Source organism: Glandiceps talaboti, chromosome 16 (genome assembly GCF_964340395.1).
Source record: "Glandiceps talaboti chromosome 16, keGlaTala1.1, whole genome shotgun sequence".
Taxonomy (NCBI): Eukaryota; Metazoa; Hemichordata; class Enteropneusta; family Spengelidae; genus Glandiceps; species Glandiceps talaboti.
Window position 1 is genome coordinate 15,833,457 of NC_135564.1, and position 17,092 is coordinate 15,850,548.

The following is a 17,092-nucleotide window of genomic DNA, read 5'->3' on the forward strand; positions in this document are numbered from 1 at the left end:
GATGTGGTGAAAGCGTCTAAATGCTTTATTTACCTCTAATGCTCTATTTCCATCGTTTTACAGTGACGTTTGTTATCGTACCGAGTGATCGCCGCCGGCCACATCGGATTTTAATCAAATTGGGGCATGGGTTTAAATTTTTGATAATTTATGAATAGTATGATTATGAAATAAATATTGTAACATCGTAACATCGTAACCAAATACCACATGTACCACGACTGCAGTGGTATACTAATTTACATAACGAAAATAAATCCGCCGTGAAATAAAATCCAATTATGGTTTATGCGCATGTGCGAAACGGACCCAGATTTTATTTTACCAGGTATAACGGACCCAGATTTTATTTTACCAGGTATGGTATACAGCGTGAAAAAAGACCCCCCTGTTAAATAAGGGAGCCGTCATTATTTACGACCTGGGGGGGGTCGGAGGAATTGCTTCGAAATCCACAAAATTTGAGTGACCCCTACCTGGCTTGAATTGTTTTCGTAACCCCCCCCCCCCCATCCTTGACACTAAATTTTTTTAACCCCCCCCCCCCCCGTCACCATTTTACCGTCATCATTACTCTTTAACTGTTAATGGTGCTACAAATATTATACAAATTGAGGTTGAGTGTTCCATTGAAACAACACATGCACACACACTCACACACATGTATAGATATGCATACATAATGTATGTACACACATACATACATACGTACACACACATACATACATACATACGTACATACATACATCCATATCACATACATACATACACACACATACATACGTACGTAACGTACATACATACATACATACATACATACAATATCAAACTAAATTTCTATTTTGAATTTGAATTTCCTTATAACATTAAGGATGTAGCATATTTCAAGAGGAAGGGGTAGCAACTTCATGAATGCAGCTTATTCCCAAAAGTAGTATCATAGGTAAAATTTAAAATCAGGTGGTATTAGTTGAATCAAAGTTTGAAGGAGTCAAGTGGGGTGGGTATGTCCATCCCGGAGATTTTTGAATTTCAAGGACTAAAAGAATGCTTTCTGGTGCTATTTAACATTTTGAGTAGCCCCCCTTTCACTCCCCAGTTTTTGAGTGACACCCCCCCCCCTAAATTCCTCTGAGGGGGACACTTATAGTAATGGCTGTTAATTCTCTTTCTTAGCTCTGGCAGAGTACAAACAACAACAACAACAACAACAACAACAACAACAACAACAGCAGCAGCAGCAGCAACAACAACAACAACAACAACAACTACTACTACTACAAGAGCAAAGTTTTGATGAACCTATGACATTTGGGGACAGTTATACTGAGGAAGGTTCAAATACATTAGGAGACCTTAAGGCACCACCACCTTTTACAGAAACACCATCTGGTAAATCTACAGACACTCAAAGTGACAACACTGAAGATGATGTTCCCAGAGGTCCTAGTAAGTTTCCCAAATTAATATCTTTAACCAACATTTGTACATGAAATGAATATATGTTCTGTAACCTTATATTGTTCTAGCACATAATGCACTGTTTTTGATGTGTAGCTCATTTATAAAATCATTACTATGCAAATTAGCATTAATTATGCAAGCCACTCAGTGAACTACAAGTTTGGGGACATACAAGAATGTTTGTTTATAGTATTTGGTTTGTACTTAAAGTATGTTTCCATATACCTATACGCCCCTTCTACAACTATAACCAGATTTAAACAGAATGCCTTCCGTAAGGGCAAAGTCCTTGAAATAAAATGTTAATTTATATAATTTCTTTACTCTGTAGAATTACAAAAACTTGATGTAGATGTAGAACCATCATCATCAAATCAATACCCTTCTACTCCACCACCTCCATATTCACCTCCACGTGTACACCCAGGCCATGGTGAAGACAGACAGACAGGGATTAACCAACAACCGATTACAGTTCATTTCCATGCGGGTGTAACATTCAATCTTGGTGAACACAACTCGACAACTGGGATACAACCATCTCAAGCAAATGGCGAACAGCTGAGAGAAAGTGGTAGGAATCATTTCATTGGGGTTTACTTACATGCATATGATTGCATTTGGTTTAGATGAAGAAAACTTGTGTTATGGAAATGGTGAAAAATAGCATCATTAATTTTCCTTTTTCATTCTTCGAGTACATACTATGTAAACATTAACCTTTTACATAGCTTCGAAACAACCCAAAGTGCTCCTAAACAAGGGTAAACCATTTTAATATTGGGGAGGAGGGGGGTCAAACTCTTCCTTTTGTTACTTTCACTGGGTAGCAGAACCAAGACAAAGTTCTTTTGCAAACAACATCTTCATAAACACTATATACCTAAATCTTATTCAAATCAGATAAAAGAGTCACGACAATTGTGATATGTTTTCCAGGAAATCTTGTTCCTCAGCTAATGAAGGAAACAGACCAATGAATGCTTTGTCATAAAACTATATTTAACCCCAGTAAGATTAAATTTGAGGATTAGAATAATATATGCTCTGAAAATATACAGTTGGTGGTTTAATAGCTGTATACTTTGTATGTATGTGAAAACAGTTTTCTAGTATTTCTGACAAAAAGGAGTTTATATACATTAGAGTGTGACATTTTTTGCTAATTTTAATGTTTAAGAACATGTGAGAACTAGAAAGGGGTGACTTCATTGCCATGTTGCCATTAAACATTGAGTGTGCTTTTGGAGGTACATTTAAGTTATAAATAACAACACTATTCCTCCTTTTCTTACACAGAAGAAGAAAGAGGTGTACCACTGGAAGAAAATAAACAAGCAGATGGAGATACCTTTGACAAATCACAGGATGAAAAGCAGCCCAAAGACCATTCTGGTAAGATATTTTAGTTAAGTATATTAGGTATTGCAAGTTATTTGCATCCATTTAGTTACAGCTGTCTGATACACATCATAATAATTGAGGTCTATATATGGTTGACAATGTCATCATACTTCGATACTACAAATAGCTGTAACAAAGGTTTTGATAGGGAATGTCAAATAATTGTCTAGGTATGTTAGAAATGATTAGCAGTGAATTATTTTGCTTGTACCTTTGCCACAGTGGATTTCTTGTCTATTTGCATGTGAAATAAAAAAAGATACCATTGTAATTTCTTTCAACAATTATTGATGTAAGCCATCTACTTTTCCTACAGCCAAGAAAAGGCATCATTCTGAAACTGATAGCATCCCTGGAGACCCTGCATGTGGAAAAGAACAAATTGGCAAAAAGTAAGTTTATAGTTATTTATGATATAATGCCACAGTCATAAAATGAACAAATTGGGCAAAAAAATAAGATAATTATTTATGGTATAATGTACAATATATACAGCCAAAGCCACCATTCAATGGTCTGGACCCAGGAGTCACAATATATTAAAATCATTCAGTAATTTCTTTCAGATTGATATATGAAGAGCTGACTCCTAGGGGTTACCAAGAGGAATTAGCAGCACCAGCACAGAGAGGACAGAACTGCATTATTTGTGCCCCTACTGGTACTGGTAAAACACACGTAGCAATCATGATTGCTAAACACCACATGGAGTCTTCATTGACAGAGCAAGCCAAAACCCTTGATATGAATTTAACCACAATAGACCCCTCGTCCAAGCTGAGCAGGAAAACCCTTTTTGTTGTTAATCAAATCCACCAACTTAACCAGACCTATAAACGATTGAAGACGTTCCTACCACTCTTCAATATCGCTAAACGCAGTGGTGCATCAACAGCCAAAATCGAGTTTGAAGACCTGGTGCAAATTAATGATATCCTAATCACAACTGGAGGTGTCTTGATGAACAGGCTGGAGGAAAAGAAGACAAGTCTATCCATGTTTTCCTTGATTGTGGTTGATGAATGTCACCATGCCATGAAGGACCATCCATACAACATGATCATGGTTAATTACTTGCGAATGAAGAACCAGGAGAATGCAGCTGATTTCGAAGCTTCTGAATCAGCATTTCAAAGTCCCCAAATTGTCGGCTTGACAGCTAGCCCAGGAACTGGTGGCAAGAGTAAGCTAGAAGCAGCCAAACAACATATTTTGACTTTGTGCGCAAACTTAGATGCTCAGTGTCTTGTATCAGTGCAAGACCCAGACAACAAAGAAGAACTTCGGCGTGTATCTAATGACCCAGGACAGATCAGCAGGTCGATACCACCAAGAAACCCTGATCCTTTCAAGACAACTGTTCAAGATATGATGACTGACATTGAAATCAAAGCCAACATTCGTGGGAGATGCCAAGATCATGGAACACAGCCTTATGAGAACATGATAATGGAAGAAAGGCTCAAAGCAATAAGTGCTAAGATGCAAGACGTTGCTGTCTGCTGTGACCATCTCGATATTTATAACAATGGTATGAAGCTAATATAAATTGAATCAGCCAAGCTGTTGTATGTTATAATTACATCTGATCATATCAATTGCATTCAAGGAAATTGTTCTCATCCTAAAGTGACCTTTTCATTATGCCACAGATCTTGAATTTTGAAATTGTCAAATAATTATATAAAGTATTATAAATGCCAATGTACAGACAAACAATTTAATTCAACAATATGAGAACATGAAATATATAGATAATACATGAAATCACATGATATATATAGATATTACTACGATGCACAGAATTATTTTTGATTGAAAACCTTGGGTGTAATATTAGTCATGAAATATAATTGTGTAATTTTTTCACAGCTCTGCGCATGAGTAATGATTGTAGGATGGCAGATGGTCTGAAGATCATTGATGACTTTTACAATGAAAGAGTAATACGACGCCAACATGAAAACTCAGATATTGAATCATGGTTATACGGTATCTATAGACGTAAGTGTTTAGCTATGCATCCATGAATCAAAGAAATTTTATTGTGGAAGTTTTAATACATACCAGTGACACAAGCAAAATGATCGCCTTTTTTTCTACTGTTAAGCTTCATTATCTTGAAAAGTTCATATCTCTTTTTTAATTCTATGACATGGCAGTTATCATTTCACTTTGAGAGTGAAATTGGATAAAGTATACATGTACGTACGTACATACGTACGTACGTATGTATGTAGGTACGTACATACATATGTACACACACATACATACATACATACATACATACACACATACATACATACATACATACACACACACACATACATATATACACACATACATACATACATACATACATACATACATACATACACACATACCGGTACATACATACATACATACATACATACATACATACATATCTACATATATATGTGTGTAGGTATGAACATATGTATGTGCATGTAAATTATAAAAAAGGGTTATTTTTTCAGGGAAAGCAAGTACATTGTATGAAATAAGTACAGAAGAGGATAAATATCCAAATCCAAAGCTGGATATGTTAAAAGTTACCCTACAAAGTGAAATGGCAGACAGCAGTAATGAGTTTAGAGGTAAGCTATCAGTATCATCTGTTATTTGGCTTTCTCAGTGGTGTTGGTATGAGTATGTGAGATGTAGGCTAAATGTTTAATCATCTTTCTAATTTCTTCCAACTTGTACTTAGTTGTGTACAATCAAATATCTAGGGAGAAAGAGGATTAGTGTGTATTGTATTATGTCATATTCTGTGATATTTAGGGATGTGATAGATTCTCTTATAGTCAAGCATGCACACTTGCATACCTGCATGTAAACAGCATAGTGAAATATCACTGAGCCAATTATAGTAATACTGGTTGGGTGTCTTTACTCTAAATGTCAAAAGTTGGGAATTAACTGTTCAAAGTAGAGTGATCAAGTCACCAATATGAAAATTATGGCAAAATAAAATTGTTGATCGAAACACAAAACATTCCAATTAGCAGGTTGACTACTAATTAATATTAAATGCAATACTTGTGGAGGGTTTACTTTTGGGTACATAACAGTGTAGATTCAAACATTTTCAAGAAAAATAAAACCATCCTTTATAAGCAAGTTAAGCAAAAAAAAATAACTGATATCAGGCAAAACAAAATTCCAAAGCTAGTTAAGTACACACACACGCACAAATAATATTATATATATAATACATAATGTGAATTTGATTAAATTTCAGGCATGATATTTGTCAAAATGAGAAACCTGGCAAAAGCTATCTGTGAATATACAAGAAGGGATGTCAGTCTTAAAGACTTAAAAGCTGATATACTGACTGGTGTTCGAGGCAAGTCCCAGGACGGCCAGATGACCCAGGCAGAGCAAGATGCCACCATCCAAAGATTTGCAAATGGTGACTGTAAACTGCTAGTGGCTACTAGTGTTGCTGAAGAAGGGTTAGATATTCAAGAATGCCGCATGGTAATCAATTATAACCATGCAACAAATGAGATATCACTGCGGCAGTCACATGGTCGTGCACGTAAAAAGCAAAGTACACGGCATTTCATCGGTGATGCCGACGTGGCTTTGCGAGATAAAGTTAACATATTTTTAGACCAGCAAATGGAAAAAGCAGTCGAAGAAATTCAGAATCGTATGCCTAAAGATGATTTCTACAAAGAAGTTTTGCTTATCCAGAATTTTGTTTTAGATAAAAGAAATCAAAAGGAAGAAGCTCAGAAACAAAAAAAGAGCTTGAATGAAGCAGATTCAGTAAAGCTGTATTGTAAAGGTTGTCCTGACAACTTGGTGTGTCAAGGCAGTGATGTTTCTAAATTTGAAACAAATCACATCCTCATTGATGCAGATATTGTCAACACTAAAGTAGAATTTAGAGAACACAGAAATGAAGAGAAAAAAAAATCGGGGATAAAGAAAATCTACTGTAAAAGTTGCAAGCAAGATTGGGGAAACACTCTTCCACCACCACAGTGTTTTCCAGTTATCAAGATTGCTAGCTTTATTGTAGAATACAGTGATGGTTCCAGGAAACGAATAAAACAATGGAAAAATTTCCCAGTTGATTCCATTGATGTATTGCCATTCCCTAAATTCACTGTCACATGTGTTTAAGAAAATAAATGATATCTGAATTTAGATAGTGGGAGTAGAAGCAAGTGTAATATTTTAGTCCTGTATTTCTTGTGTGTTTAAAATAAACTAGGATTCTACTATAGGAAGTAGATATGACAGAAACCCCATAATGCACAAGTACAAGGGTTGTGTACTTGGGTACTTGCTCTGGGTATTTGCATGGGCAAGTCTACAGTCTTCTGCGCAGTCATACACTGAGCTGCCAACATCTGACCATGGACAAACAGAACCTAGTACAAACAGGGAAAGTAAACAACTGAATTGGATTAATAGCACTTGGCTCAGCATGTTGGAACAACAGAGACTTGTAATTTGTATTACACACCATGGTTTGATAAGAACAGTTTTATGGCCTCTTTTACATGTGCATGAAATGCCAGGAGAATTTCTAATTTGTTTGTGAATGTGAACAATTATGTAAAGTGGCCATAAAACTGTTCTTATCAAATTATGGAATGTAATACATGTCTACTTCCTGCATGCTGAGCCAAGTGTTATTAATCCAATTCAGTTGTTTACTTTCCCTGTTTGTATAAACAGGTTCCATTCATCTGTGCTGTGATGACTCAGCAGTTGTACTTTCACAAGTGTTGTGAAAACAGTGCAAGCAGATGCTAGAGTACCCACACTGGCACCACATGGCTTTGGGGATCTGTTATTATTACATATACTAATATTTATCCAAAATCATCAAATTTTCATAAAAATCATATTTGTGATCATGTAATTTCATGTGCACAGAATTAAATCTTGCCCACATCTGAATATCATTTGTATGCAGATGTGCAATAATGTTTTCGGTATTGCACTATTGTGGAAATGCCATATTATGTGTGCGCACTGGTGCAAATAATTGCAATGGCACAATGTAATAATATGATATTATTTCAGTCCTTGAAAAACAAGGTTTTTACAGAGAAGCTGTTTATATAAAAGGGATGTCAGTGGCCGAGTGGTTAAACCACTTGCCTCTTACTTATCACTGTAGTCAAGGTTCAAACCCATTCAGGGCTTGACTGTAAGTAAGAAGAGGGTCGTTCAGTTTGACTCTACCGAACAACACAGGTTTTCCCTGGGTACTCCAGTTTCCTCCTGCATTAACACTGAATCCATGAGGGGGATGGCCCTCACTGGACTTCTTGGGAGAAAAGTGTTTGTATACTTAAAGAACTATCCAGTATAACTAAAGATTATTATTATTATTGGCACATCCTCAGTGTAAAGGCTATATCAGTATTGGAATATTTAATTACATTAATGGATTCTAGATCTTATGCCTGCTTCTGTTAAATGTTGGAAGTTAAAATTGCTCTTAGACTATTACTTGATCATTGAATGATCCATTTAACCAAGTGCTCTTCAGTATATGTATTATCCAAGAACTTTTAAACAAAGAATACTAGTGTTTGTGTTATCACAATGAGAATAGAAGTATATTAATATTCATGTTAATCTTTATTTCAATATATATTTACCCTGTTATATCACATTGAGAGAGAGAGAGAGAGAGAGAGAGAGAGAGAGAGAGAGAGAGAGAGAGAGAGAGAGAGAGAGAGAGAGAGAGAGAGAGAGAGAGAGAGAGAGAGAGAGAGAGAGAGAGAGAGTGGTATTGTATAGAAGAAGTAGAACTTTTAAATTAGATGGTACAGCATATTGAAATGGGAATTTTATTTTAATGTGAATGGAGGTTTCAAATTAATCAGTGAGACAAAATGTCATTTTATTTACCTTACTTACTGTAGATGATTTGTTTCAAAAGTTGTAGCGTTTTTATACTGTATATATTTAAACAGAAATTTTTAAACTTGTTAATGCCTATACAGAAGGTAGAAAAGTTTTAATTACAAGTAAACAGTTTAGGCCACATAAAAAATAGTGTGTTTCAGATAACCCAACCGACCCTAATTTAAGCCTCCCACCCTAACATTTTTTTCAATAATATAAAATGAAAATATAATTCTTTGTCTTCTTGACATTCATGCACATGTTTTCTTTCCCCAGCGATGTATATACATATTTCATCAAACTATCATAGAAGGGGTATTCTGACTAACATTTTGCTTGGTTTTGGTTTGAAGCAATATTTAAAAAAAAAAAAAAAACAATTACAAAGATAAAATAAAATACCTGCCCTATTTTCTGAGAGGCCATGTTATAGGAAACACGCAGTTATTCTGTTTGTGCCTTATAGACAAAATTGATCCAGCAGTGTTGTTATGGATAACCATGACAGACTGGATAAAATAATGAGAATCATTTTGTGCTTTTGAAATAAATTAAAATAAATATCTGCAATGATGTAAATGACGAATCAATATTTAGAGAGTTCAAGTTTTTCAAAATAGTAAACTTTCACTTTAAAAAAAAAAAAATTTTGTGTGGAGTTATACAAGCATGTAAATATTTACTTTGTGATATGCACATATGTTGCCACATAAAATAACTCGAATGAATACCTGTAAACAACTTTTATTCTTTGAATCAAGGAATCTTTATTGACATATTATTTGTTCTGTTGTTAATTTCTGGACGTATCAGATAGGTATTTTTTTAAGTGGCCATATGGATGAGGATTGGGTATTATAAAACAATTGTATCACAGCTTCCTTCATGAAAAATCAATGTGAAACAGCGTATGCCAAGTCCTTGTTTTGAACTCAATAAAATGCAGAGGCATACTAAGTGTGCAAAGTGTTTGTTAACATTAATACATTTTTACACATTTTTTAAAGCTTTTTTGCATGTTGTTTCATTTTGATTTTTCAAGTAGGAAGCCATGACAAAATAGTTGTATGAATTAAAAATCCAAATTAAATTCCACATTCTCATCCATATGGCAACTTTAAATGATGATTAAATTCCGTGATATGTTAATTCCCATCACGGATGATGATTTGAGATGACTATAAACCTGTATACTTTTATAAACTAGAGGTATAAAAATCTGGATTTTATGAGTATAATTTAAGTAACTGTTTCCTGTACTGTACTATCATGTGTTTAACCTAAATAAATAAAATCAAATAAAATCAACCCAAATGTTGTAATTTATTTTCACATAATAAACACCCACGCATATTGGGATTCACTCATTCAAAATGTTGTCATACTAATATATTGCTATCCAAATCTGATCCAAATAGGGAACTTGCAAACCCGCCATGTTGAATGTTGTATCATGGGAAATGTGATAATAAATACTAATCAATTAGTATTGTAAACAATGTTAATACATTGTTTGCAACCACAAATAATCAATTCATAGTTACCCTGACAAGTGTGAGAGGTTAATTTTATTAGTAGCTCCAGATTTGGTATTACGATAACCACAGATAATCCCATAGTCCTTTGCGTCTGAGCATGCTCAATCTGGATTGCAAGTTCCCTATTGGAGAAACTTTGGGAAAGATATCAAATTCATTAGCAAAGCACAAAAATACTAATGCAGCCATTTTTGTTGATTTTCAAGTCATGTAATATTGAGTTTTTACATCCATAGACCCTCCACCCGGGGAGGGTGGAGGGTCTATGTTTGAAAACACAATGCAGTCAAATTTCTGTTTGACAGCCCTTAATTCTACTTATGATTCTGGTTTTTACTATCCAAAGCTTGGGACCCCAGAATACAACTTTTTATAAATGTTTGTACCTATTCACCAAGCAATATTGTAGAATTTATGTTTTTATAAAAAATATTCCACAAATCTGTCTAAAAATTCTCTCCAACGTTTATGTTTGAACCAAATTTACACTTACTAATTGTATTGTGTACAAAGATATTGTTTGCAAAGAAATCTGCCATATGGTTGCACACTGCCAGAAGGAAAACATTTTCATGGTGATCTGGGGAAAAAGAAAGAAAACAAATTTGACTCGCCCCCCCCCCCCCATACCAAATGGTTGCTCTCCAGATCTCCCCCCCCCCCCCCCACACACACACACATTTAGAAGTTTGGCAAACATTAGGATCGAATGAATATCTTACTGAATAAAATGTCAAGTGAATTTGATGTAATTATTCTATACTCTCGATCTCATTTTCGCACTTTGACTCCGATGAGCCAGATCCAAGGTGGAGACCCCGCGGCGAGACCTACCCTGCTGAGCACAGAATCTTGCGGATACGGTCCTGACTCTGGTGCTGGCATGGGAATCGTTTTCAAAGATCAGTTGATACTGTTTGTGATTGCGATTCTGATGCTAATCTTTTTGGCATCGTTTTCTGCTGCGTAATGTTGTGTACACTGCATGAGTCATATGATCAGCTGATACCGTTACCCTTAATTTTTTTTCTAACTACCTTCCGAGAACATGATTGGATATCGATGTTTACATGGTCAATACGCTGCTGTTACATAAAGGGCTAGGACAATATACAAAATAGGTAAGTTAGAAAAAAATTATCTGCTCCAATTCCCCTACATGGCGTCAGAAATCGGTTGATATCTTTGGTAAGCGTGGTCCGATTGTAACAACGACGCGATTTATCAGAAGATTGTTAAAGTTGGGAACTAGGAAGGGACAGAAGGTAAAATCTTCGAAATGTTTGCCGAGTACAACGGCCGGTTGAAAGTTCATGTTTATGTACGGTAATGGTGCAGGGCTGCCTTTCAAACCTTGTGTCTTCTTTCGCAGTGAGTGAACCTGTGCGATCACAGAAACAAGTGTAATTTTACCCCTTTCGTGTATAGTTGGTTATTTACGTCAATATTAACGATATTATTGACATTTTATTGTATTCTGATAGAAATATTCTGAGACATAACTCGGGAAACAAATGCCTGTGGGCGGGTCGGTATTAAATGGCAAGATGGCAACACGACTTGTGACTTGATAAGTAGCTTACTAAATAGATTGGTAATAAGTTATTGAAATTTGTTTTGTTATTGTTCACACCTGACTTCAAGTTATTTGACATTTCCAACGCAAATATCCTTTGATGTATCACAATGCACTCTATTTCCATCCATCTATCCAGTAACGATGGCAACCAATGCATCATCACCAAAGCCTGATAAAAAGGTATCCCTACCACAAGCATTCAAAGAGAGATACCAGGATGATGAATCCCAGTCTGAGGGTATTGGTAGTATAGTCATAGCCCTACCAAGTCGCAAATCAGGTAACTCTCAATACCAGTGTCCCTCTTTAAGTTTCACCCCCATTTTCCACATATTATGCATTTAGCACTTTTGCACTCACTTTTCGCATTCACATTGTCAATTTTGGGACGCTCACATATTTCCCCCTTTGCGGGGGTAATCCCCACAAAAATTACATTTACATATCTGTACCATGTTGCAGATGAAAAGTTAAACTATCTATGTTCTCCTCCCTCCCCCTCAAGGGTTTCATAGCCATAACTGGTCTCAAATCAGGTAATATCATACGTAATAGATTCTCAGGAAATTTACAAGAACTTGAAATTGGTAATAACAGGGATTTATACCCAAAGAGGTGGAAACTGTCACCATTCATTCAATATCCAGCTTTCTTCCTCAGATATTGGAAAATGATATGTACAAGTAAGGAGATCTAAAATAGGTGTTGAAGTAAGCTTCATGCCACCAAAAGCTTATATTATAATATAGGCTTATATGGTTACTAGCCCTCGTTGTATGTTTGTAGTGTCTGTGACTCGAGTGCTAAGTGTAGACTGTAAGATATGTGGTAACGTTTCGCCCTCATTGGCCTCCTCGCTTAGGGGTTGGCCGATGTGTGAGGGCGCCCTGTCATGACATACCTTACACACTATGCTAAGTGATATTGTCAGCCAAGTGACTGCAGTCAGAATTGAGTCACAAACCCACCAAACTATGCAAGCAGGGCTAGAGTGCTACCAGACCACATTTTACTCATAATCTATGGGTACACCTCACTGCTAAGGAAAGGAAGCCCTCAGCAAACTAAAGTAAAGATAGACACAACTAAAATTGTTGTTGCAACATGTTGATACATTGTGTAAGGTAGTAGCTAGTTTATAAAATACTGTTAAATGGAAATTGATGTGTAATTATCACGCTCACAGTAGAGTGGTGTCTCTGATAGCAAGTTATCCTCAAAACGTAAAAGTTCAGTTAATTGCAAGTGGTGGTTAAGTGTTCTCTAGTTTGTACAATACTGCGAGTACCTTATAAATATGCAGCATAAACTACATCCAAACACATGTAAACTTAGCTTGTGCCCCTTTAACAGTTAGATTCATCTTATTTTCTACTAATTTCAGGGTCAGCACCATTTGTCCCACAATGCCTTACTTTTTATGACTGCTGCATAAACTGTGCAGGGGATGATGGGGAAATTGAGAAGCTATGTCCTGGGGTAAAGGAACTTGATCTTACACAGAACAAACTTGAAGACTGGAAAGAGGTTTGCATCAATTTTTATCAAGTATGAAAAAGATTTGATGTCTGGAATGAAAGGATTTCCATATATGGAATGGGATTTTTACACTTAAAATAGAAAGCCTTCCTAGCTATATCTCTAAAAGCTTTCCTGGGATCAAGGAGGGGGGGGGGGGGAATTAACACTCAAACAAATTGTGTAAAATAATGACATAATCACCTGTTCATACTCATTAAAACTCAAAATGGGATAAAAAGAGTATTTAGATATCCAGAACAATTATAACTTGTCTTTGAGTTGAGATTAATTATGATACAAATTATGATACCTATGACTGAATCAGTGATTGAAAATGAGCAATATTGATTATACAAGCTTTGTTCAGACAATAGGCTTTGTTATTGATCCATACAGGTGTTTTCAATTGTCTCAGCTGCCTCATTTACATGTTATTGTTCTTTACAAGTGTTTTCCATAGTGTCTCAGCTACTTAATTTACATAATTTTTTAAATTTTATTTCCCTTGTCTCATCCATTTCATTTTGATGTTATTGTTCTTTACATGTGTTTCCATTGTCTCAACTGCCTCATTTACATATTATTGTTCTTTACAGGTGTTTTCCATTGTGTCTCAACTACCTCATTTACAATTCCTGAACCTCAGCGCCAATCCTCTCACTCAGCCACTCGCAAAAGAACAACTGGAGATCGTATCCATGGCACCAATCACCAAATTAGTGCTAAATAATACCAGGGTAAAGTGGGATGCTCTTCCTCTATTACTGAGTATTATGCCAAAGTAAGTAGTCAGGTCCTGACTGATTTGGTCCCCGTTTTACTTGTGACAATCACCAAGTAGTGTTAAACAGACTTCAATTCACAAAGCAGTGTGAACACAACAAAAGCCCATGGCGTGTGTATGCCAATATGATATACTATTTGCAGGAGTGCATTTATAGGTGTGGTTGTCAGTAGAAAACACTGCAATGCAAGCACTTTGGGTAAACCCACCCATGAGTCATGGGGTTCTGTTATTATTTGATAATTATGTTTCATAAAAACAACAAATTTCATTTAAAAAATGTAATCATAGAAGTATGCAATAATGTTTTCAGTATTGCACTGCCGTGTAAGTACAAATAGGACTATGTAAATACAGATACAAGTCATCACCAGACTAGCACATTGTATTTTCTACAATATCTATTCTATACAAAATCTATATATGATTATACCATGCACGAGTGATTTAGAACAAAAAATATGGAATATATGCTCCAGATGGTCATTCTACGTCACGACAATGTGCATCTATGTCATCACAACGTGCGTGTACGTCACTGGTTCTGCTGTGTTCAAAATATTAGTCAAAACATTCAAAATTACCATTATTTTCCTCGATTTTTCTTCGATATTACTGGCACTGGTATAATTATGTTATTCTCCAATATTTTTCTTCATGCAGCCGTACAATACTCGTGACCTAAGGGTTAATTGTCACTACGTGTCTAGCGACTCATGGTGACAAAGGCCCCTTAGGTCACTCATGTTTTCCTTGGCAGAATGAAGAAAACTATTGGGGAATAACATGATGATACATCTAATTGTTCAGTCAATAGACAGGGTCTCAACTGTGTGATTGTAGTAATTTCAGAAATGTTAGATATATATTTTCTGTCTATATTTTCTAATAGATTGGAAGAACTGCATCTAAGTCTGAATAGTTATGGAACTGTAGACATATCTGGCACTCCACATACTGGCATTAAGTTGTTGCAGTTCAACAATAACGGAATAACAGACTTCCAGCAAATTTGTAAACTTGGAAAAGTCTTCCCAAACTTGGAGCACTTGTACCTGGTGGAGAACAACATCCAAATGCTCTCTGGGAATTTTCCAGACAGCTTTCCTTGTCTCAAATGTTTAAGCATCACCAACAACGAAATAAGTAGCTGGGAAGAGTTGGATAAGATTAATGAGTTCCCAAAATTGAGTGATATCCGTATAAAATGTATACCATTCCTGGATACGTACCCGGAGAAGGAAAGACGTGCTTTGGTTGTAGCTAGGTTGCCCGGTGTGTTGAGGTTGAATGGCACTAGAATAACAGAAACTGAGAGAGAGGATGCTGAAAGACGGTTTATCAGATATTATATGGATAAAGATCCTGATGAACAACCACAGAGGTGAGTATTTAATTTTAAAACACATTACAGCCACATTGTTTTGCATTGATTTGTTTGACTTAAACATGCATTAGCTGCAACCAGGAAATTGTTTTTGCATCATCACATAACCAAGGATACAGTCACTAACAATTGGTCAACTCAAGATTCTACCACATGAATGGTTTCACTGCCATAACTTTACATAATATGATGTACTAAGTTAACATGCATGCATGTAAACATGTATACGCAAATGCTAACTCAAAGGCACACACACGAGCACGCTAAAACACACCTGCACACACACACACACACACACACACACACACACACACACACACACACACACACACACACACTGATGATGATAGACAGATGTGGCCTCAATTGTGCTATGTGTTTTTAGTGTAAGAGTACATGTAGAAGAAATTGCTACTTACATCTAGGTGCTTCAAACTAGATTCTAAAGGGGTAACTTAATTTTATTTTCTCTTTTCATTTAATTTACAGGTACCATGACTTAGTAAAGGTGTGTGGAAAATTGGATCCACTGGTAGAAATTGATATGTCCCCAGATTACGTTGTTTGTTGTCTTATCAAATATGAAGACAAACAGAGCCTCATGAAAGTTGACACCAAAAAAACAGTCTTGGAGTTCAAAGCTGAGTTGGAATCATTTGTAGGGCTCCCACCAAATGAATTTCGATTGTTTTATTTTGACCATGACATGATTGGCACTGCATATGGTGGTCGTGAGGAGCTGGCATCAGCTAAGCGACATTTGCATGCTTTTAAATTAAAAGATGGGGATGAATTTCATATAGAGAAACACTGGCATGGGGCTGAAGGAAAGTTTTGTAGTACCTGTCTTACATGCTTGTATCAGTAAGGTTTTTGAATGTGATTTCCTGGGTGTACGAGGGTTGAATTTAACATGGGTTTCAGCAGGGATAGCAACTAGGTCATTTATGATTCTAAACATGAGCTGAAGTCCTTGTTCTCTTCTTCACTCGTGGTTTCTATTTAAGTTCCTTTAACATGGTGGTGACACTGCTTTCCCTTCTATAGTCATTGATGAAACGTGCAGTATGTCTTTGTATGTTTTCCAGTTTGGTCATATCCTTGATGAGATAAGGGGTCCCATACTACAGAGGCATAGTCCATGATTGAACGGACAAGAGATGTATATGCTGTTTGCTTTATGGTTGAGTTACAATGGCGAAGATTCCTCCTGATGAAACCAAGTGTTGATGATGCCTTATTGCTGACTTTGTTGATATGGGTGGTCCATTTAAGGTTGTTACTTATGGTGATGCCTAAGTAGGGATTTTCAGTGACATTTTCCAGTTCATGATTGTTCTGAGAGTAATTGTGTGTAAGTGGAGATTTACTCCGACTTATGGTCATCAGGTAGCATTTAGTTGTGTTGAACCTCATTCCCCATGTTTCTGACCAGTTTTCAAGAGCTTTGAGATCCTGTTGGAGTTTTAGCTGGTCATCAGATGATTTAATGGATCTATAGAGTAAGC

The 17,092-nt window shown here is 36.1% G+C and overlaps 2 protein-coding genes across 2 annotated transcripts in view; both read left to right on the forward strand.

Moving 5' to 3' along the window:
• The window catches only part of LOC144447165 (ATP-dependent RNA helicase DHX58-like), a 7,668-nt gene extending 639 nt beyond the window's left edge, over window positions 1-7,029 (forward strand). The window contains exons 2-9 of the mRNA XM_078137070.1: window positions 1,285-1,449; window positions 1,796-2,038; window positions 2,764-2,859; window positions 3,185-3,260; window positions 3,435-4,399; window positions 4,741-4,872; window positions 5,367-5,486; window positions 6,134-7,029. Of these exons, the coding sequence (XP_077993196.1) occupies window positions 1,285-1,449; window positions 1,796-2,038; window positions 2,764-2,859; window positions 3,185-3,260; window positions 3,435-4,399; window positions 4,741-4,872; window positions 5,367-5,486; window positions 6,134-7,029 (2,693 nt within the window). The remainder of the gene's footprint in view (window positions 1-1,284; window positions 1,450-1,795; window positions 2,039-2,763; window positions 2,860-3,184; window positions 3,261-3,434; window positions 4,400-4,740; window positions 4,873-5,366; window positions 5,487-6,133) is intronic.
• Window positions 7,030-12,033: 5,004 nt separating this feature from the next.
• Window positions 12,034-16,452, forward strand: LOC144447166 (tubulin-specific chaperone cofactor E-like protein). The gene is made up of 5 exons (XM_078137071.1): window positions 12,034-12,172; window positions 13,277-13,419; window positions 14,010-14,194; window positions 15,090-15,581; window positions 16,074-16,452. Exons 1-5 carry the CDS (start codon window positions 12,034-12,036, stop codon window positions 16,450-16,452), a joined length of 1,338 nt encoding a protein of 445 aa, XP_077993197.1.
• The last annotated feature ends 640 nt before the right edge of the window (window positions 16,453-17,092 follow it).